Raw genomic sequence first — 23,629 nt, 5'->3', positions numbered from 1 at the left:
TTAATCACATCACTTTTCTTCCATGGCTAGGACATCTCCTTGCTAAGAGGACAATCTTCCATGGGCCTCCCTCAGGTATCCTGCTATGCCCTCAGACACATCCATTCAAAGACAGCCCTGCTTCTGCTGACTCAGAGTGCCTGCCCTTTGTGTAGAAAGCATTTTACTATAGGTGCTCCAAAGTGTTCATTGATCTAGATGCTATTCAACTTCTCCAGCTTCCATTTCTAGATGAAGAAATGGGCTTTCCTAAGGCCAAGGCCACACTCAACCAGAGGTAAGCCCAGGAGGTGCCTAGGCCCTTGGTTCACGCCCTCTCCTTGCTCTCAGCAAGAATAGGGAACAGTGTCATTGGCAGACACCCTACAGGATTATTCCAAGAAATAAACAGAGAGAACCAAGGATGAGGCAATTAACAAACAGCATTCTAGGATCCTCTCTACATGTCACTCCTCTCCCTAGACCAAATCGGAAGCTGTCCCAACCAAGGTAACTGTGCAGGCCCCAGCTCTCCTGGGCTTCCCCAGAATGGGAAGTGGCAGCTCTAGGACTAACAGGCTTTGGGGGAGGGGTCGAAGTGCCCTACGACCACGCCTATCTTCAGTCATTCTTAGTGTGGAACTGTTTACTTCCTAGGGAACATCTGGTGCTATCAGGGTCAGGATGCTTCTGGGGCTATGCCAAGACTCTCAGGATCATCAGGAAAAAGTGCTGAGAAAGGGCATCTGAGAGTAGGAACTTCAGGTTGGGACCCACCTCTAGTCAATTCTCCCTCCCAAGGCTTACCACTCAGCCCCCCACCCCATAGTCTTTCCTGACCCTCATGGAGCAAGAGCATTCAAGAAAAGACTTCCTTCTTTACATGCCCATACCATGTAAAGCTAGAGCCCGCACCAACCGTGAGGCAGGCTGGCTGCTGTCCAGGCATGACAGATGGGGTAACTGAGGTACAGGGAGCTTCAGGATGGAAACCAAGTCTCAGAGCCACTCAGATCCAAAGCCAAGATCCGAACCAAGATCCGAACCAGGCTGACTACCTCCAGAAGCCTTGTCCTTTGCTCCACCCACCCCACAGTGCTTTATCCCACAGGGAATTTTATGTTTCCCCATCCTACCTGGCCATAGCCAATCTCAGAACCAACAGGGAAATGATGCCCTCCTTGAGCAAACCAGGTGCTGTAGGGTCTGCATGGTTCAAATCCCTCTTCCCCGGGACACTGGTAAGGTCCTGTGCCATACAGGGTCTCCTCTAGCACCACTGAGAAAGCTTTCTCATCACCTCCCAGCTTGTCCCAGAACCCTCTCTGTTGATTGAGAGTTTGGCCTTCTAAAGCGGCTGCTTACTTCAGCAGAGGGAAAGCCCTAGAAAGCCAAACCTCAACTTGGTTTCTAATCCCAGATGCAGTCAGTCCGTTGCTACCCTTATCATCACTACTAGCCTACAAGGATGGCATAGAAACTGTGTCTCCGACACACACCCACACTTCTCCAGTCTACATCAGCACATTCTTCTCAGTTCCTTTGCCAACACCAGGGTGGAGACAGCCAGAGCACGACTTCACCTACCACCCTCTTCCACAAAGAAACTAGGAAGCTTAGCAATGCTCATGCCTCCGCAGAAACCACTGCTCATACCTGATGAATGCTCTGCTGGAGAAAAGTCACCAGGTCCTCACAGCAGGTCCAGCTATACAGTGTGAGCTGTGAAGAAACACACACAGGGTGAGCTACATTTCCCCAGGGACTGAACCCCATGCTGGGTCAGGCCCTGGCTTTACTACAAAAAAAAAAAAAAAAATGCATGAGTTTTGTGAGTGACCCTGGGCTGTCCAGGACTACTGGGTAAGCTCTAGTTAGTCCTCTTGTAGAGCCTCCACACTCCCGTTATAGTACACCAGGGATCCAGCTCCCTGTCTGTGGAGGGTAAAACAAGGAAGAGGAGGAGCAGGGAAGAACCACTTCTCCATGTCATCAAGCTGGTCTCAGGCAGGTCAGGGAAACACACACACACACACACACACACACACACACATATTTCCAGAAACATTCAATCAAACAAGGTCCTGAATGAGGGTTCAAGGATGACATGTGTGCATGGATAGGCATAGGAAACAAGTTGGCAAAAATAGTCAGTGAAGGTGTTTGAGGTTTTAAATATCTTCACTGTGTCTGTGTTTTCAATAATACAAGGTATCTCCTATTTCTTCCTTCACTTGTACTTAAGTTGGGCCTATGGCTGCTGCTCCATGTTATCAATGTCGGCTCCCCCTTTCTACATTCCACTGCCTCTCCCCATCTATGAGAATGCTAGAAAAGATCCTAAAGACACAGGAGGGGCAGAAGGCCAGCACAGCAAGGGACTCTGCACACAGGGTACTAAGGGCACTTCTATACCTGTGCACATAGAGGTGATGAGGAGACATTGGGCCTCTCAGCCACTGAGACAGCTCCCAAAGCTGATTGACAAGAGCCAATCCCCAAAGCCACCCAGCTCTCCCCCACTCCCAAAGGGCAGATTTCTGGAGCCTGGGCTACAGGGATGGCCAGCCAGCCCCAGCTGGGGGAGGATTTACTTATAGGAAAGGAGATAGTCCCCAAACAAAGCCAAAGGTGGCACGATAGTTTTCCAGAAAGCCGTACTGTTTCTAAGACTCCATCTGCTTTGTATTTCCCTGTTGGACTGAAGTGCGGTGTTCCTGAAGCCCTAAAAAGGAAAAGAAGGTGCGTAAGTCCTCCACCAGATGAAAAGGCATGCCTTCCAGCCAGCAAGACCACGTGTGCCATGAAATAAATGAGGGCAGGAGTGACAGCTCCAGAGAACAGAGCCAAGGACTGCTTGGTTTTCCTGCTATGAACTCACCCACGAGTGCAGGCATGGAAAAAGAGAGTGGTGGGCGAGCTTGGAACAACCACGCCTAGGTCTGGCAGGAGGTGACCTGATTCTCCCTTACAGTTGGCAAACACATCTGCAGAGAAAGGACTGCTGGCTTGACACTGTCTTCATCCAGACCAAGGAGTCTAGCCATCCTCTTAGAAGCATCCCCACCCACTGAGACTCCCCCAGCAACAAAAACGAGTGTGTCGACCAGGGCAGCCCTGACTAACAGTAAGATATGGGTTTGTGACCCACTTGCTTCTATGTGGCCTGGGACAGATCATCTTTCTTCTCAGGGCTTCTGTTCCATAAGCTCTTGTGCCCTCTGGTCTTAGAACTGGCAAATAGCCAGGTGCCAAGGTTAATAAGCTGACTGGCATAGGATACCAAAGGCAGGTAACAGGAGCCTACAACCCCACCCATAACTGATGTGATACCCAGATACTGCCCTAAGTACATCACATTTATTATCCACCATCTATTTACATTAATAAATGATGCATACTGATAACATTACTATATCAAATACATATAATTTATTCATACTTATTCATTTAGTTCTCATAACCATTAAGCCATCATTATTATCACCCCCATTTTCTAAACAAGCGATCAAATGAGGCATAGGGAGGTGGGGTCAGTTCCCAAGGTTACATATCCAACAAGTAATAGTTTTGAGAGTCTGCCTTAGAAAGACTCCTTTCTTATGCATTATGTTAAATCCCCAAACCACCTCCTTTCCCAAAGCTTAGCCACAGAGCTGGGGCAGAGTGATGTTTCTACCCCGAGGGGTAGGGCTGAAGATCCAGAAGATGACCTGCAGGACTGTGGGGCAGGATGAGGAAAGTTGATGGTGGGCCAAGGTAACAGAATTCAGGGGCTAGGCTGCAGCCTCTACCGCTCACCTCTCTATCTCATCCTCACTGGAATGAGGTTCCAGTGACATAGCGAGAAGTATGCTTTGGGGTCTTGGATGGTGATGCAAACTGGTGATGTCACAGCTGAGTCAGCCTGTGGCCCTAGGATCAGGGAAACACAGAGGGGAACTACATGCCCAGATCACAGGCTTTCTCCTGTGCTTCCCAAATCCTGGGTGGCAGGCAAGCAAGAGCACATCCTCCTGCATGAGCCTGGACCTTGGACATCAGCAAAACCCAGCTGCTCATCATACAGATTCTCTCTGTCCAAGATCAGGAGTCTCAGCAAGTAGCCAGGCTAGAACACATTGAGGATTAAATGTGTCATGGCACCCAGAACCACTTACAGTGCAACCACGGCTTGCTCTCTGCCTCCAGCTCGCCACAGGATGTCTGCAATGGCCAGGGCAAGGCAGTGGGTCCTCTGGGCATCTGAGGGATACAGCCGGCTGATAAGAAAGGGAACATGTTCAGGTTCATGAAGACACAGAGCAGAACAGGCATGCCCCACAGAACATGTTTAGGTGGACCCTCTGCACATGGCTTCTCTTTCCTTGCAAGCTAGGAGCTCCCCAGCTTGGCTTCAGAGTCAGCAGCTGAGGATCATGGGAGGGCCTTGAGGAAGGACCTTGTACCTGAAGCAAAGAGGGCCTCAGAGGCTTGGTGAGGCCTGGGCATGAACTGTAAGATTTCTCATTCTGACAGAGCCGAGAATGCTCTAGCACCACGGACACAATAGTCAGGTGTGAGACACTATCCTGCTCTAGTCTTGGCCAGTCCCAACAGCTAGGGACAAACAAGGCCACAGTAACCAGCAGCCAGGACCCTGGAGCAGCTGTGGGGGTGCTACCATGCGGCAAACTGAAACAAGTGGCAGCAGTGGCCGGTCTGTGGCGGGGCCTGCCACTCCCCAGGCCTCTGAGCTCCAGGTGCGTGTGAAAAGCTGTGATATTCATGGAAAGCAGAGGACAAAGTGGGGCTGGCACAGATTTCCTGGATGAGAAAGGCTGCTAGGCTGGACCTCTGGGATGCGAGGTAGATGCAGGAGAGGAAGGTCAGAGAAGAGCAGGACTCAGGGCAGCAACATGTAGGCGCAGGGTAGCTTTAGAAGCTCATCCAGGCACCACATCCAAAGCTGCTGAGCCATCCTGCAATAAAAAGGGTGACTAAGAGGTTCCTGGGGCACGGCGAGAATAAAAGGGAGGAAGGCAGCAGCCAAATATAGCCGTTTCTTTCCACTTGACATTTCCAGGGCTCCTTTGTGCTCTGCGCCCTGGCTTTTCTCTGTGCTCTGTGGATCTCCTCTATACTCTTGCAGAAGCTGGCTTGAATCTCCTCCTAACCAACAAGATGAAGACCCGCTGGGGGCAGGGCAAAGGAGTGCACACAGGAGAACTCCAGGTTTTTCACTCGCCAAAAATGCCTGACCTCCACACTGAGGGGTGTGACGGAGAGAATGTTGGACTCTCTCCCTCCTGCCAGGGGAAGAGGAGAAAAGCCAGGAGAGCAGCACACAGCTACCATGGTGGGTCACAGATTCATGCATCCACATCCAGATTGTCATTGAAAATTAAAATCCAACTACTTTAAAATAAAAGGCAACAAGACACAGTGGTGCCTCAGTTTCCCCATTTAGAAACTGACACGGATCTCCCTCAGTGTTGGGAGCCTTCAACAAGACACTGCACATGATGCATGGGGAGTTTTCGGTCACTGGTTCGTCACTGCTGTCACCACATGGGCCACATCCACAGACAGGAGGTTTCACCTGACACCTGACAGTGCCTGGAGCTCCTGGCATTGGCAAGGCTGCAGAGGCAACAAAATGAGCAATGAGGCTCAGCCTGGAAGAAAATAAGCCAGTGACCGCCTGATGCCTCCTCAGACTCAGGAAGCCTGCCGTATTCCTCACAGGAAATGGGAACCATATCATCGCCAAAGCGGATGGCCTAAGCTGTTAGGAGCACCAACCCAGGTCAGCCAGGACTTGCTGGGAAAATAACATTAACAAAACATTTTTCTGGGTTTCAGGAGAGGCCATGTCTGGGACAAGGAGGCCTGGGTGGCAGAGATGGGAAGACAATAGGAGAGAGAGTTGGATGTTTGTTTTTCAGATTCAAAAACTACAAACAGGCTTTACAGCTCTCCAAACAACAGTGATGGCTTACTTATTGCAGCTCACATCTATCTCGCCTCCCCTGTGCTCCACCGAACAGCTACAGCTGCTCCCTTCCCACCCTGCATTTTTCCTCTCCTAGACCACCTCTAGTCCTGTATTACACATTCACCAGCATGTTTGAGGTGGGGCCTCTTCCTACAATGGTCCCGACTCCATCTAGATGAAAACTCCTAACCTGGTAGTTGTGTAAAAGAATGCCTAAACAGAAGCATACTGCCTGGTACACCTATCTCTAGGAAACCTACAGCCTAGGAGCCAAGGGGACCCCATCTGAGCATTCCAAATGAATGACCGAAGCAAGCAATCTTTGCTTGGAAATATCTCAGTGCAGTGACATTCAAGATACATTTTTTTCATGTGCACTGGTGTTTTCCACGCATTTATGTACATGTGAGAATGTCAGATTCCCTGGAACTGGGGTTACAGACAGTTGAAAGCTGTCATGTGGGTGCTGGGAATTGAATCTGGGTCCTCTGGTACTTTTAACCAATGAGCAAGTGCCAGGCACTGGTGATAAGAACTCCATATGTATCATTTGGCAAAACTGTAAAAACAATCCCATGAGCTCAGTACTGTATACCCTCTTTTAAAATGAAGAGTTAAGTCTTGGGAATTAAGTGCTTTATACAAGTCATGGGGAAGAAAGAGGAAAGGAGAGTATGGCAAAGTGGGGCTAATCAGGGTTTTAGGAACTGTCGCCTGCCTTGCAGCCCATCTGTCAGGCATCTTATGACACAATCGAAACAGCATGCTCCTGGGCCAGTATCTCCCTGTTCCCACTGGCATTGCTTGCAGCATTGCCTCTCTGAGCTGTCCTGTTTCTATAGTCCCCACTGTGTCAGCTTCCAATTGGCAGATTCCGCAGCTTCCCACCTTTCCCTGGCCTTCTCCATCTTTCTAAGGCATGGCTTCTTGAGACCTTAGTTTCTAGATTACACATTTTCTAGATCGTGGAAAATGTGAAGAGGTCTGGGGTCAGTATCTGACACCCAGGCAACAGGGAGCCCCATACCCTCCTTAATATTGCTGTTCTGTCATTTATTTTATCTAGAGTTGTCATGGTTCTGTGTCACACACACACACTTGAGCACACATACAAGCATGCATGCACGCATACCCACAGATGCGCACTTATCCCAAAGGTGATAACAAAAAGATGGTTCACCTGTAACCTGCCTTCATATCCAGGACCTTCACATTATCTGGGCAACAGATTCACTGGTGGCCCCTTGGTGTCAGAGAAGGTCCTACATTGCCTAGACAGCAGACACACATCTGTCACATTCCCGCCAGCAACCTGGCCCCCAGCCAAACTCTTACAACAGAAGTTTCTTCAAGAGTCTAATTCCTCCAGAAGCGCAGGCTGAAGCTCTTGGGGGTGGGGGAGAGGGCAGGGTGAGGGGTGTTTGGGTGGGAAGCCACGAACCCTGTGCTTGCCCAAGTGTTTCAGAGAAAACAGTTGCTTCTGCCCTAATTATTTCTCCACAGTTGTGCCCATGTGAACCAAGTCTATATAAAGTTCTGGATAAAGCTAGTCAGTGTGTACACGCCATGGTTCCCTCATTTCTGCCCCTCTGAGGGAGGGCAGAGGGCTGGCTGGGAGATCCAGAGGCAAGTGTTTCTCCTATGTACCCCAAGTCCCACGATTTCAGAAGGGAAGTATCAGGAGAGGACGTCCCAGACCTTCTCTCCACATTCCTTTTCAACCCCAGGGATCTCTTGGGGCCTATGGAGGGGATGAGCCAAACTGCACAAGTCCTCCTGGCCAGTGGAAAAACACCGCATCCTGCTGCCTGGCTCTGTCGGGCTGACTGAGGCAAGCCAGCTGCCAGCCTGATGGACTGGGCCATAATGAGGCCAGACAGCCACACAGAGAACACATGGCCCTGCCAAGCAGCATTTATTTCTGCCTGGCTTCCCTGAAAGAGCCACCCACCCTCAGCTCTGCTCTCCTAGATCCTTGTCCCTTTCTGTGGATCCTTTAGACCCGGTGCGCAAGAATCCAGCCCAGGAGCTGCACACATTAAAGAAGCTTGGGCTGGCAAAGCACCCTGAGAAGCGGCACAGTTCCCAAGATCAAAGGAGGAGCTCGTCCACCTCCCCACCCCAACCCTGGTCTTTGTAAGCTGGGCAACTTCTGGGTGGAAGGGGATCTAGCATACACAGCCCAGGGAGGACCATGGATGGTTCCATCCTCCAGTACTAGGCGTACAAATCCCTCAAGCTGGAGATCTAAAACAGACATAATTGCGCGCACACACAACTGCAGAGTAGTTGTTTGTGCTCTTCTGGGCTAGGTTTTACTAAATTCGAGGAAGGGAAGTTCTGTGGAGAAGCACTTTGCAAACAGAGAGCAAAGAGTGTACTGGACCATCCATCTGCTGTTTCAAACTCCAACAGCCTCAGCCCCTCCTGCCATCTCTGGTCTCCGCTGCTTTGCAACAACATGCTGTGACAGGCAGTTTGTCACAGGCCAGGCTTGGCTCAGCAACGGTGCCAACTGTGACCCTGGAGCTAGCATCTCTCCATCTGTGGGCCTCAGTGGCCCCATCTGTACTGTGATAGGCTGAGTTCAATGGGTGTACTCACTTTCATGGCCCTGGAAAGCTTTTCAAAAGGCTCTGTTTACATTTTCTCAAGGAGTGCAACCTGAGAGGGAGTCTACTAACTCAGAGATGTGAGCCCTGAACTACTAGAATCCAGGTCCTGACCAGCTACTTCACTCTCTGCAGCATCACCCTGGGCAGACTCCCTTCTCCCTCAAGGCACACCATACCACTGAACAAGGATAGATACTATAGCCTTTAACCCGCAGAACATTAGAAAGGCAGAGGCACAACTGCCAATGGCACTCCCCACCCCACCCCCTCCTGGCCCAGAACAGCCCCTTGCTCTGTCTTCTATGAGCACTGGCCTAAGCCCTGTGTCCCCAGTGATTCCCCTCCCTTTTCTGAGGCAGGAGTATCATTCCTCTTATAGTAGACTACGAAGTGCATCAGTGCCCTTACTTGTAGCCTTTCGACCAGGAACAGTCCAGGCTGGTTAGCTGGAAGGGTCATAGGGACGTTTACAGATCACACACACACACACACACACACACACACACACACACACACACCATTTCTCCCTAAGTTTCCTTGGACTTCAGAGATCTGAGCAAAGTGTTCCTGCTTCCCTCTCACTGAGTAGGAAGGAACATCCTGTGCACTTAGCCTAAGGACCATGGGGATATGGGAGGCAGAAGGATAATAAGCAGCATCCAGAGCTATGGGGCCCAAAGAAACCTCCATCATCTTCCACAGACAGATCCTACATACACAGCATCACACAGTCACACGATACAAACCACGTACAACATAACCTACTATGAGAACACAATCCTCACACAACATCACCCATATATACATCACCCACCCCACAGAGTATAACCCAATGACATAACACAAACCCCACACAACACAACCCCCTTAAAAGATGGCCTACTCAATACCCCCAACACAACTTCAATATAATACAACCCCCATACAACCCAACCCTCACACCATATAGCCCACATACAACACAAACCATATACAATACGACCTTCAAATAACCCACAACACAGCCCCCAAACACAACTCATCCACAATATATTCACACACTACAACCTTCATATGCCATAACTCATGTACAATGTAACCCTCGCATCTAATACAATCCCACACATAACATATCCTCCAAGCACAGCACAATTATCACATAAAACAAAATTTACACACATGCAATATAATCCCACATACAATGCAACTTTTCTACATTCCACAGCTCCCACACACATATAGTCTCCACACAGCACGACCCCCTCAGTGTAATACAGCCCATACATGGTACAACTCACACATACACACAACACAGCTTCTCTCATGAAATACAACCCCTGCAGTAATTCAAACATACAGCACAGCCGCACATACAACACAACCTTCCCCCACATGAGCCCCACACAACACAAGCCCCCAACATTACAGCTCCCACACAGAACTCAATCTGCGTGCATCACGGCACCCCCAACAGCCACTTCCCTCTTCTTCTCCAGTGTGCGCCATCAGCCCGGGCACCCATGTGACCCAGGTCCTACATACAAACATAGCAGGTCTACCTCTGGGGTTCTGTCCAGTGAACCCACTTTCTTTCTCCAGATCCTACCACACAGGGGCGCTCAGCCAGGCCACATTTCTTCCCAATCCTCTCTAGCAGAACCCTGGTAAAGCTGCCCATGCAGCAGTGCATAATTAGGCCTACACAACACTTGACAGGTGCTAAACAAAGAGCGGCTGGTAATGGGAGGAGAGTATCACTTTTCACCACTTGGTAGCATTTTCTTTTGACTCAGAGTCACCTTAGGCTCCAACCTGGTGGGCTTCCTGCCTTCAAAGCTCTGGCTCCCTTCCCTGTAGACTACAAGAAACTAAAATGGCTTTTGTCCTAGGCAGCATCCCATTCTGGAAACAACTTCAACACAGCAGCCCAACAACTGGGAAACCATCTATGTATGACTTTTCCAGAAGTCCAAAGCTAGTGATCTAAAGAGACTCTGAAGGGGCTTTTGGCTGACATGAGTCATGAGACCTTAGTCAAGAGGGCCAGAGGCAAGGCTTACTCAAAGCTGCCAGTAGTCCCAAGAGCACAGAGGCCCTTCTGGTTGCCTGGCCCTACCCCATCCCTGGTCACCTCAGGCAACCCCTGTTCTTCTCCCTGCCCTAGGGCCTTTGCACATCTTGTTCTCTTTACTGGAATACCATTCTGCCTCCCCTCCCTGCCTGTCTGGGCAACTCATTCATTGTCTGTGCACTCACTCAACAAAAATCCTAAGGGCCTCTCCTGTGGACCAAGCATTGTGCCAGATTCTAGGAACCAGCCTGTGGACCAGGCATTTCAGGGATGTCCCTGTTTTCATGGGGCATGTGTTCTAGGAAGGAGGCAGAGATAGACACCTAACTGCTCTAATGAACAAGAATACAGTGAGTGGTGGGGTAATTAGAGGCAGAGCATGAGGGTCAAGGAGGGCCTTCACTGACAGGATGGTGAAAGGGGCCAGCATACAAACCACTTGGACACACAGGGAAAGAGTTTGAGGGTATGTGCTGAGAGGAAGGAAAATTTAGAGGAACAAAAGTATAATGTGGCTATGTGTGGAGAGGAACAAGAGCTTCCTTCCTTCTGCTGACACCAGAAGTAATTCAAATGTACCTACAGGAAGCCTGCTCTCTTGCCCTTGGTAACACACACAGCCCCATCACCACCCTTCTATTTTTCTGGTCCTCCTGTTCAGTTCCAGTGTCCCTGAGGGGAAGGGTGCCACTATCAAAGCCCTATGTCCAAGTCAAGAAGGGAAATAGGCAAGGGCCCTGCTGATGACTGCAGGGGTTCCTAGTTCAGCAGGAGTGTCAAGTGCTTCTGGACAACAGAGAGTGCTGGCCTCACCGGAAGGCAATAGCAAATCTCAAACCTCTGGTGGAGGGAGAAGCAGCACTGGCTTTTCTCGTTGCACAGAGGTGTTCTAGGAGTGTTGACCTCCTGGGGATGAGCCTAGATACAAATACTTTGTATGTGAAATTGAAAATGCGTGGCCACAACAGGGAGAACGTCATGCACAGTGGAGTTGGCTGGAACACGCAGCTTTGACTGTTGACAGAGAAGAGATAAGCAGGGAGGGAGAAGGCCTTTGACCTAGTCAGAGGATCAGCAGGTACATATGGGTGTGGAAGAGGGTCTGAGGAGTCAGTATGCAGAGCCATCTTCAGTCACTTGCCACGTGGATTAAAACATGACTTACCAACTTTGCCTTGCTCCTAGAGCCAAGAGTAACCATGTCCATTTAATCAGGTCAGCGGGAGCCCTGCTAGCTAGCTGCCTTCACCCTTGTCCTTCTTAACCTCCAGGAGATGGGAAATATCAGGGAACGCCCACACTTCCGTGCTTATTTATTCTGGACACTCTAAAGAAGCCTCGGGAAGGGAAGATGAACATTGACTTACAGATTAGAGTTGGCTTTCCTATCTCCTTCAAACAGGAGCTTCTGCAGCACACATCCTTGAACAGCTGCCAGAACCCCACAGGGACCACCCTGAAGAGAAAGACACGTGTCACTACCAGGGAATACTACACTTCTTGGCCCCAAGAAGCTGTCCATCCCACCCACTAGCCTCTAGCCCCTGTCAGAGAGGGTCTTCAGCAAGGTGGCCTGTCTATATGTAGAATCCTAGACCTCACCCTGCTCCAAGGAAGAGGTCACTTAGATCCTTCCTCATAGTGTGAAAGTGACTATTTACAAAGTCAGCCAGGAAGCTAAAGACATGACCGTGGATTTTCTATCATACTCAAAGACAGCTTCCACCATGTCCAAAATTGCCATAGCAATAGTCAGAATATCCTTGAAGTTGTGGTAAAAGAGAAGCTGACATTGGCCACACCACAGAGGGAGGCAGAATCTCCTGTCTCAAAGCCCTTCCTCAAACAGCAGAGGCAGGGGATACTCCATGGCCGCAGAGTGTGCCTAGTGGAGTTGTCCTGCAGCTTTTGGCCTCAGAGTGGGAAATCTTGAGGACTTCCTTGAGACTATCCTACCGGATATACCCAGATGAGGTGCAAAGCTTCCTATATCTTCCTATGGCTCTGTACCAACCATGGCACCTTCTTCCCACACCTGTTTCACACTCATGATGCCTTAGTATCTTTTATAGCACTAACCTCCCCCTCTTGCGCTCTTGCCTCCATTTTCTGAAAGAGACCCTCTCTAGCTCTACCTTTGAAACCCTCAGCCCCTCCCAAGGTTTGGCCTACAAAGCCTCTCAAAGCCTCCAAGCATGCTCAAGGCCACCATCTGTTTGCTGCTTCATGTTGACATCCCAGTGTCACGGGAAATGAGTTTGACTAGAATGATCCCAGCAAGGATCACAACAGCTCTTCTCACTTTAGCATCTCCATCTATTACGCGCCTGTACGGAGTGGCAACTTGTTAAGTATAGGGTAGACCAGATCATCCCACTGATGCTCTTAGAGATCACAATGTGAATGATGCCCCCACTTTGTGCATGACAATCCAGAAGAAGGATCGCTGGGGACCTCAAGAGCAACCTACCTTGTTCTGCACAATGCCGTATTTTAATGAGGCGATATCATTAAAGGAAAAGTTCTGAAGTTTCCATTCTTCACTGAAGCAGCAAAAGGTAGAGCCGAACAGAAGGGTCTTTATCTCCTGGGAGGGAAAAGCATTTTATTAGCTGTTAATAAAATGAACAATAACAAGTCTTTCAGCACAGGCCCTACCAGAGGTGGTCTTGGGTTCTAGAAAGAAGTGCATTTTCTGGCAGTAGTCTCTATTTTGCAAGCCCCTTCTTCACATATTTGAGGAAGATAAACCGACCTTAAGGGTCTTACCTCTGGAACATCTGTAAACCACACCAGCCCATGCTAACATTGCCCAAGAGTTTCCTTACACAGACCTTGAAATAATAAACCTTTGGCTTCACAGGGGATCGTAGAGGTCCTCAGATCCTCCATCGGAAAGAATGTTTCCAACCTGACCTCACATTAAAATTATCTAGGGGCACTTAAAAATAATCCTGATGCATAGGCCACAGCCCAGGTCAATTCAATCCACATCCCTGAGGATAAGAGCCTGTTGTCCACAGAGCTGTTTGTTTTGCAGGGGTGTGGAGGGTGTTACTGTTGTGAGTTTGTGTGCATGTGCATGAGTGCGCTAGCCTCATCCTCATTATCAGACTTTTATACTGTCCCAAATGATTCAACTTTGCAGGAAGGTTTCAGAGCCAAAACCCTGGCACAATGTTGGCAAACTACAGTCCATAAATTAAATCTGGTACCTACCTACTTTTGTAAATAAAGTTTTATTAGCACACAACAATGGGCATTGTTTATATTTTGTTTCTGAATGCTTCTACATCATAGCAGCAGATATGAGTGTCTGCAACAGAGACTAGATGTAGCCCTGAGCAAAATCAAAAGCATATAATCTAACTTTCTGAAAAAAAAAAAAAAAGAAAGAAAGAAAGAAAGAAAAGAAAAGAAAAGAAAAGAAAAGAAAAGAAAAGAAAAGAAAAAAGAAAAGAATCCTCTCTAGGACGCCACTTGTAAATTGATCTCCTTTGAATCTCTGGAGAATCTACCACCCAGGCGGCTTCCTGCCACCTCCCAAGACCATGTCTCCACCCTTCCAGTTCTCCAACATCTCTAGATGGCAGAGAATATTCAGTTTGTGGTTCACTTCTACTAACCCAAGCATCTTTGTCCAGAGCTTTGTTATATCAATGCTACACACTGATGTGCCCCACCCTCTGCTGAGCCAGGATAGTCTGTGGGTTTCAGTCAGCAGTTTTACTACAGGTGTGGGGGCAGGGTACTCTGAAGCCTCAGGAAGACTCTAGGACTAACAGGCTGCTCTCCAGCCCCTCCCTGGAGCCTGATCTCAAGGTCAGGCTCCTCCTGTGGACCTGAATCACTGGCCACTACAATCAACGCTTTCATCTCTTTCTTTGGTACAAAGAATCTTCGTGACATGAACATTTGTCTACATGCCATCATTAAATGTGGCTCGTAGCATAGCAGATAAATAAACTCATCCATCAGGGCGTGGTTCCCCCTCTGTGCCAAGTGCAACCATGAATGTGCTTAGGATGCATTTCCAACAGCCTGAAAACTACAGATTTGGGTCTTCTGCGTGGACCCTGTCGCCATCCTCTGAGACAATTCCAGGGTACCAGTGTGTTTAACAACCCCAGAAGCCTAAGCCCTGTCCTCTCCCATCTGTGACACTCACTCCCCTTGATTGGTTTGGGACATACTTTAGCTGGGCAGTCTCTGGGAGCCTCCAAGGGCTCAGCAGCAACTGGAGGTGCCTTGTGCGGAGGACTAGGGCCCTGTGGCTATGCATGGTCAGGACATGGGTGCCCAGCATTGGGGCGTCTTCCATGTGTCTGGGCCCTCAGTAGCTTCAAAAACTGGAAGGAGAGCAAAAAGGAACAAAACAGGAAAGGGGAAACAAAACTCTAGAAAAATCTTTACATCACATTTATGTGCCAAGTGCACAGAGTTAAGTGGGACAAGGAGGATGCTGGCTGCATTTCTAGGAGCTTCTTGATTTTCTTCTGGATCCTGGCTGAACAGCTGATGTGGAACAGCAGGAACAAGACTCCATCCTATAGGAGCCTCTAGCCAAATGAGGGGTGAGCCACCCGAGAAATTGAGGGTCCCAAGGAACACAGAGCACTCTGCCAAGAAGACCATTAGGTAGGGAACCTGTGTCCTGTTGCCATGGGTTCATCTAAGAGGTTACAGGTTCAAATCTGGGTACGCTGAAGACCTGCCAGCACTTCCTGTCTTTCCAGCTCTGCAGCTGCTCCGAGCCTAGGGCATGAAGTCGGCGTAGGCACAGAGCCAGGTGGTAGGACAACTACCCCATTAATGTCACACCACAGCAGCTGAGGCAGCTCTGGGCCATCAAGGAGCAGGGTCCTGCAGCATCCAGAAGAGGAAAACCCGGTCCCACCCCCACACCCTTTGTCTTAAGGAGGCCAAGGAACAGTGAGGACTAAAACAGTCTTCCTGATCCTTGGTTCTGGTTCCTTATATGTCCCATTCAAGTTCTCATCTCAACAGTGACCCGGAGATTACAATGAGAAAGAACCACCAAGCCAAGAAAATTGAAGTTGTGCGATCTGCATTGGGTTGTGTTTACTGGGGACTCCTTGCACCTCTGCATCGACACCTACCTTCGCCAGTGAGAGGTCAATTGGCTTTGACACAGTTTGCAGCTTGAGCATTGATGGGGGTGGGGACAGGACAATGTTTTCCTTTATCATTTCATCGTCAACATCCTCTGAAAGAAAACAAAGCCGTGGTGTGGCTCAGGGGAAATGGAGTGGGGAGTCACTTACACCGCCACCACAGTGAGGAGTTTGGAGAAACTTGAGCAGTGTCTCAGCCTGAACACCAGCCTCTATATCAGGCCTCAGGGCTATTCCAACCAGGAAAGAAAGCAAAGAGGGGCCCACTCCTTGCCACCACCCCTCCCTTATTGTGCCACATGTGGACAGAGGAAATCAAGTGCCTTATAGCCTTCAGCCAGGCCCAGCCAGGCCCAGTGCTGACACACTCTTTACAGAAGGTGGCAGGAGGCACAAGTCTCTCTCCCCAAGGACACATGAAAAGAGTTCTGTAAAAATAACAGTATATTCTTACAACCATCACTGTTATTTATTGATCATTGATCCACCCAACCCCAACTTAGCTTTTTAGAGCTTGATTACTAACTGGCCCCACTTACAACAAGGACACAAGGCTAGGCAGGGAGAAAGTGGTAGAGGCAGGACACCAACCAAGCTGACTGTAAACCACTTGGTACCCTGCCACCCCTGGACCTCCAGCCAGCAGGGACTCCAAGACATCCCTCACATCTTTTAGGATCATCTTTTAGGATGATCGAGCCTAAAAGAGAATCCTGCCAAAGACTGAAGCAGCAGAAGCAGAAGCAGCAGCAACCTGTGACGTCTCAGCTCACAAGACCCTCTGGCCTGCCCCCTTCTGTGCAACATACACTAGGATGCTCAGACAAAGGACCCCGGGAGAAGGCACCCCTGTGTAAGCATGCTGGCAAAGCTGAGCACATACTTCCCAGAGACACTGCCAGAGTGGGCCTGGCATTGGGGGAAACGCACAGGGGTAATCTCAGGACAGCTTCCCACTTGGACCTTACTCAACAACCTCCTTTTCAGCCACCACACAAGGAAAACTCATCCGCTGAATAAAAAGATAAGACATCAAAGTGGGGTGTGGGCTGTTAGAAAGGGTTTCAGCAAGAGAGAGGGGATAAAAGACAACAGTGGGGTAAAAAATGACTAAAATTCACTCTGTATATTTATGAAACTGTCAAAGAATTTTTATAAGGCTGAACTTTAAGAAGCTAGATTTAAATGAGACCTTTCTTAGTTTGAATCTCTGGAAATGTTACCCTGTGACCATGGCCTTACAAAAATAACCAGAAATGGGAACCAGATGTTCACTCAGCAATGTGAATGGATTTTAGAAACATGGTACTGGGTAGGAAAAGGAAGAAATCAAATGAGATGGCAAATAAAGACCAAGCAATGCCCCAAACTGTGTAGGAACAGATGCAGCTCACGCCCAAGATAGTGAAAGAAAATCAGGGCAGAAAGGAAGAAGAACACAGCTGATGGGCAGACTTTATAAAGATGCATGGTGAGAGCAGAGACCAGAGACACGAAGCTAATCCTACCATGGGCACCAGAGGCCCCAGCCAATCAGGCAGAGCAACCTAAGTAACTCCACCAGGCCTGAAGGGCTCCTTGCGATGCCTGGGGTCAACCTGATTCCTAGGGGATGTTAGGGACAGTAGGTAAGCTCATTTGGAGGCTTCTGTTTCATATATTGGGAGGGGGCAGGAGGGCAGCAATACAGTCTGCTCAGCCCATGAAGAGAGAAGGGGAGTCTCGGAAACAGGGCCCATATTACACATATGGGGTGGGGATTAGCTGATGAGCAGGCAACCTCCCTTGGCTTCTGTAGGGAGGACCTGGCCCAGCACAGGAAGTTGGTTCAGGACCACATAGCAGGCCTCAGGACCAGATGTGGTAAGACCGCCATGCAAGGGAACAACAAGCAGTGAGGAGTGACATGTTGGCCAAGACACCAAACTGTCTGCAAATGCCAGTGGTTTGAGAATGCTATTTTTAAGGCTATCATATGAATGTTTGGTTGAAAGAGGCTAGGGCTTTGTTTTCCCATTTCATATACCCAGACCAAAAGGATGCAAAAGGGAACACTGATCCTCTCCCAGAATGTGCTGCCTCTTTTCTGTACCCCCATATCCCTTGCCCCTCAAGCGCTGTGTTTCTTTCCTCTAACTGTTCTCATCCTTTACATCCCTTGCCTTATCTGAACCATATTCCAAGCCAGCAGCAGAGAGGGTCTCCTTCCAGAGGGCATGTGCATACACTTCAAATGGCTTCTGGGAACTGCCAAAGAGCCTTCCTTCCAAGCGAGGCTCTGAAGGCAGGGAACTGTGTTGCTTTGTGTCCAAACACAAGCCACTTTCATCAGAAAAGATTCAAGAGCTTCACAACCCAGAGGCTTTGAATGTCAGGGCTTCTTGACTCTGCAGAGGCTTTACTTTACTCTGCACGGTCATGGGCAGAAACCTGCCCTTCCGGGCAGGACCACATCAACCCCACCAGCAGTTCCTGGTGATTTCTGAGGCTCTGGTACCTCTGAAGTGTATTATACAGCATAAACAAGCATGTCTCCACAATCAGAGCCCTGGCCTGTACTTTGAGCTAGATCAAAGCTCACTGTCGGCTGCACATCCAACACAGGAACTTCTAAGAGTACATTTCTCCTCCTACAGCTTAAAAAGAGATGCTTAAAAGGGAGAAAGAAGTGGAGCGAGTGAATAGCTTCTGTGTGTTCCCCCCCCCCCCAAAGGCGAACAGGTAAAGGGACTGGCTTCCAGGAGAAGAGCAGACTCAAGAGCACTTTACCCCTGTCATTCTCCACGAGAGTTTCTGCCAGACTCTCTCTTCAAGGATCACAGACAGAAAGAAATTGCTTCCAAGCTAAAGAGGAAATAAATGCTCTGTCTTGATCTCAGAGTGCAGTCACACAGACAGCGGCACTGTGTGAAATGCACAGCATTGAGCGAGGAAGCTGAGCCTCTCACCCTTTGTGCATTTTATACCTCAATCCTGCTTGCAAACCTTCTAAATGAACATGCCACCCCAGTCAGAACTACCTCATATTGTGGCCTGGAACTGTGTTCCAAAACATTCTAAATGGTCCCAAAGATCTCCTGTGCCTGCAGCTGTACAGTACAGACCCAGGGAGAAGCAACCTAGTTTCAGATGGCTGGTCTGGTTTGGTTTGGAGAAACAATCTATCCATTGGTTGGTTGCTTGCTTGCTTTGACTTGGTTTGGGAAACAAGGTATTGCCATATGGTCCAGGCTGTCCTCTAACTTTGGATCCTCCTGACTGAGCCTCCTGAATGCTGGGGTTGTAAGCCTGTGTGACTACAGCCACCTATATAACCAATCCCTCTTTATTTTGTTTGCTTGCTTGTTTTGGTTTATTTTCAGATTTTTGAGTTGGTTTGGTTTTTGAGACAGGGTTTCTCTGTGCAACAGCCCTGTCTGTCCTGGAACTCATTCTATAGACCAGCCTGGCCTCAAACATGCAGAGATCCACCTGTCTTTGCCTCAGGGACTAAAGGTGTGTGCCAGCTTCGTGGCTTCCATTCCCTTTTTAAAGAACTATCCAGAAGAGAAAAGCAGGCAGTAGATGGAGACACTGAAGGAACAGAGCACCATGGCCCCAAAGTGGGTTATGAGGAACAAGTCCTGCCATTTCACCTAGACAGAGCACAGAGGGATGCCCCTCACCTACCTAGCGTCAGGGCCTCTGGCTTGTCACCTGCCTTGTCTGAAACCAACTGGTTTTTCCTGAAAAAAAAAAAAAAAAAAAGTCAGTGTAGAAAAGGAGAATGACAGAGGAACACAAACAGTACAAATAAATGCCAGGACTACTGGCCCTGATACCCAGAGAGTGCCCTGAGCAGGCTGAACACTGGCAAGTTCACTGATGTCACTGTAATACACTGTGGGGACGGGCAAAGGTCAAGTCTTATCATCAACGTTTCTCTTCAAAGACACATTGGATTCAAAGTCAGTTTCTTTCTTTCTTTTTTTAAATATTTTTATTATTATTAATTACACTTTATTCATTTTGTACCCCCCATAAGCCTCTCCCTCCTCCCCTCCTGATCCCACCCTTCCTCCCCTTTCTGCATGCATGCCCCTCCCCAAGTCCACTGATAGGGGAGGTCCTCCTCTCCTTCCTTCTGATCTTAGTCTATCAGATCACATCAGGAGTGGCTGCATTGTCATCTTCTGTGGCCTGGTAAGGCTGCTCCCCCCTCAGGGGGAGGTGATCAAAGAGCAGGCCAATCAGTTTATGTCAGAGGCAGTCCCTCTTCCCATTACTATGGAACCCACTTGGACACTGAACTGCCATGGGCTACATCTGTGCAGGGGTTCTAGGTTATCTCCATGAATAGTCCTTGGTTGGAGTATGAGTCTCAGGGAAGTTCCCTGTGTTCAAATCTTCTCTCCCAGCTTCCTTGTAAGACCATGTGTGGCCATTTAAAAGACTCCTAGGATGTACCCAATGTATGTAAAGGAAAGCGGCCCTGTGGTTCTGATTTGTCATCTGTGTGTATGCATTCAGAGCCTTCTAAAAAGGCTCTGCCCATGTAGTAGCTCTGCTTAGGTTTGTTTTCCTCTATCATGCATCAATCTAAACTAAAGGAAATAGAGTGTATTGAAAGTAACACTCTTACATCATTCTCCAGAAACTCATTTACTATGTTGAAAATGACAGTTCTTTTGAACATGGCATTGAAATATATTTTCCTCCACCGTCTTTGCAGGGTAAGATATGACTGCGGATAACAATCATAGTCTCGCCACGGTGCCCTCCATTGAACCGGCTTCCTCCTAAAGATGTATGAAGGGTGTGAGTGAAGACTGTGCGGGACACACAGTTCTCAGACCCTGTGCCTGTGCTTCGTGGGACTCTCGGTTTCTCTGTGATGGAACCCAGAGTTCCATCAACACTCCCTCCCAAGCAGCTTGATGCTGTGCCCATCCCATCCAGTGAAGCCCAAAGAACCTGAGTCTTATGCCACCAAGACTTCACAAGTGTTTTTGGATGAGGGGCCATGGCAGAAGAATGTTCTGAGAAGCTGGGATCAGGGGTCCATGGATGAAGAGCACCCCACCTCAACCATGAGGCAGAACTAAGGTTACCACAATCAAAAGCCTCTTCCCTCAGACTCTCCCCAGTTCATCTGCTATACAGCAAAGGCTGAGGAGCTGGGCACTTTGATGAAAGGAACAAGAAGCCCAGGAACAGGCAAAGAATACGAGGCCCAGGCACTTGCTCAAGATGGCTTCTATAGTCCTTGTGAAACATTTCAGGAAGGGACATCAAGGGTATCTCCCAAGTACTCCAAGGCTACCAAGGGCCCTCTTAAACCCACTTGGCCCTGCTTCTTCCTCTCTCACTTACAAAATCTCAGCAGCCTCTTATTGCTGTACTAACACCCAGAGTAGACCATCCTCAGTCCCCACATCTTCCCGTGACGTGTGTAGAGGCCAGTCTGATATGATATTGCACCCTCCACACAGTTACTTAAAGGTCCCTGCTACCCCTCATCACCTACAACAATTCCATGTTCACCAAAATAACCACAGCATTAACAACACATTCCTTCTAGCTCTTTGGATTATCTCAGGCACTAGAATATGTGCTTTGAAAACCTCAAAGGCTGTCTGCCTCTCAAAACTACTTTTCAAGTATTTACTTCCCTCGGTGTCAAGAGAGGTACAAGCAGTTTTCCGTGGTTTACATCAAGCAAGTGGCAGCTCAGGAATTAAACACAAGCCCCTATTCCAAGGGCAGTAGCCACCTCATATAACTTCCTTATAAAATAAAAACCAAGCCTCTTAAGAATGCTCTGCAAGGCTCTTCATGACCTGCCACCTTCTTTCCAGAGGCATCTCCTGTTGAGCAATCACACCCTACCTGCATTGCCCTGCGCTGAGGGACTCAGGATAGCCCACTCTGCTTTCTCATACCTCTGTACTGAATACCCTGCGGCAGATTTCTAATGCCCTGAAGTCCAATTGCAGTGGCTCCACCCAAAGCCTGCCTTCACTCATTTACACATTCACATCCCAGCACAAATGAAGGGCTTTTTATCAGGGCTGTCTCCCCGGCCAAAAACAAAAAAGCACAGTAAAACAAACAAAACAAAACAAACAACAAAAAAACGGGGGTGGGGGAACAAGATGCTGTGTCAGGCTAGCCCACAAAGATGTCCACATTCTAATTCCCAGAACCTGTGGCCATTATCTTAGAGCAAAAATGGGAGTGTGTAGGATCTGAGATGGGAGGATGATCCTGGGTTTTGAGGTAGAAACAATGCTGCACAAGCCAAGAGACCTAGCCCAAAAGAGATGAGGTGAGAAAAGCTGACACTGGGTGGACAGGCTTTGTGGATAGGAGAGAGGGCCACAGGCAAAGGACTATAGATGGGCTATGGAGAGTAAAAGGGCAGGGATACAGGCTCTCCCTCAAAGCCTTCAGAAAGATCTAGCCATACCAGCTCCTTGGCATTCATCAATGAACCTGATTTCGGATTTCAGCTTTCAGAGCTGTGAGACATCAAATTCATGTTCAGCTAGAGTGGGAGACTTACTATGGCATCAAGGAGGGAAACAGGACTGCAACATTCTCTTGTATCACTGTGTCTTGGATATCCAGCCGGTGCTCCATGGAGGATGCTAAATGAGGCAATAACCCTCCCAGAATCTAGGGGACTTATACAAGTAGCTGCACAATTTAGAACTGCCAACCCCAGGACTCAAACCCAGACCACTGGTTTCAAACACTCCACTCCGCTCACTCCTTTAATTTGTACATGCCGTCCCTGCCAAAAACTTCTATGGCATCCAAGGAATGGTGGGACAGAGTCTCAAATGTTCCTGGTAGTTCATGAAAGGGTGGGGACAGTGTGTCCATGGGCTGGGAACAGCAGGGCCTCTCCCCAGTCATGGGACTTCCACCCTGAGGGCTATCCATCAGTCACAGGAGAAGCTTAGAACCTTTGTGCCCATGTCCCATAGATCTCCTCACCAAAGGAGACCTCAAGTGTGCTCACATGTGGAGAATGTGCTATTGTTCCTTTCATGTATCCCTTTGTGGCACAAGCACTGCAGAGTTTAAAAGGTCAGTTTAAAAGTGTGTTCTTGCCTTTGAGTGAAAACTACTAGAAAAAACAAAGACAAAAAGATAAATCAAGGCTTCAAAATGCTTTCTCCAATGCCATTGTGCAGATAACCCAGAGGCATGCATCAAGACATGCATTGTCATACCTAGATGATCTCCACCCATTTCTGTTCCTTATCCCCCACAGTGAGAACAAAGAGGAAGGGTCCTGGGTTCAGGAGTACACAGGCCCAGGACTTAGTCCCTGAGTAAGTGAATCCTTGTCTGGGTGAAAAAGCCCCTGTGATTGTTGGCCAAAGGGGTCATAAGGGAATCCCCAAACAACCCAGGCTGCTGCCAAGACTATGGGTTTTTCTCTACAAACTCACAGCAAGAGCCCATTGCTAAAGACAACACCTACACAATTCACTGAACATGCAGAGGTCAAGACAGTGCTATACAGAACTTTCACCCCCTTGTTCTAATGTCTTTGGTACAGGAAGATATTCTGCAGGCTACCCAATGAGAAAAATAACCACTAACCCAGCCAAAAAAACCTTTGACCTGCCATCTATCCTGACTGCACGATATACTAGGGCAATGGTAGCACAAACCATGTGGGAGCAACCAACCAAAGTCTGATTTGGCTTATGGCTCTACATGAGATGGAGCCCATAGTTGAGACACTGTGTGAGTGACCAAGAGCCAGAACCAGAGAATGGATAGCCCAGAGACCTAGGAGAAAATCAAATACTACTAGTCTAAGAAAAGGAAAAGAAAGAAAGAAAGAAAGAAAGAAAGAAAGAAAGAAAGAAAGAAA

At 48.6% G+C, this 23,629-nt stretch overlaps 1 protein-coding gene across 1 annotated transcript in view; it reads right to left on the bottom strand.

The window, feature by feature from the left end:
• Positions 1 to 23,629, bottom strand: part of Mindy4 (MINDY lysine 48 deubiquitinase 4) — a 106,308-nt gene that overhangs the window by 36,749 nt on the left and 45,930 nt on the right. Inside the window, exons 6-12 of the mRNA XM_055611851.1 lie at positions 19,426 to 19,481; positions 15,742 to 15,848; positions 13,092 to 13,208; positions 11,989 to 12,077; positions 4,140 to 4,241; positions 2,641 to 2,704; positions 1,636 to 1,701 (exon numbers count right to left, since the gene is read on the bottom strand). Of these exons, the coding sequence (XP_055467826.1) occupies positions 1,636 to 1,701; positions 2,641 to 2,704; positions 4,140 to 4,241; positions 11,989 to 12,077; positions 13,092 to 13,208; positions 15,742 to 15,848; positions 19,426 to 19,481 (601 nt within the window). The remainder of the gene's footprint in view (positions 1 to 1,635; positions 1,702 to 2,640; positions 2,705 to 4,139; positions 4,242 to 11,988; positions 12,078 to 13,091; positions 13,209 to 15,741; positions 15,849 to 19,425; positions 19,482 to 23,629) is intronic.

The sequence above is a fragment of the Psammomys obesus genome, unplaced genomic scaffold (assembly GCF_907164565.1).
Source record: "Psammomys obesus unplaced genomic scaffold, mPsaObe1.curated_primary_1811, whole genome shotgun sequence".
Lineage (NCBI taxonomy): Eukaryota > Metazoa > Chordata > Mammalia > Rodentia > Muridae > Psammomys > Psammomys obesus.
Note: the sequence above shows the minus strand (reverse complement) of the source record. Positions and strands in the feature narration are given on the sequence as shown.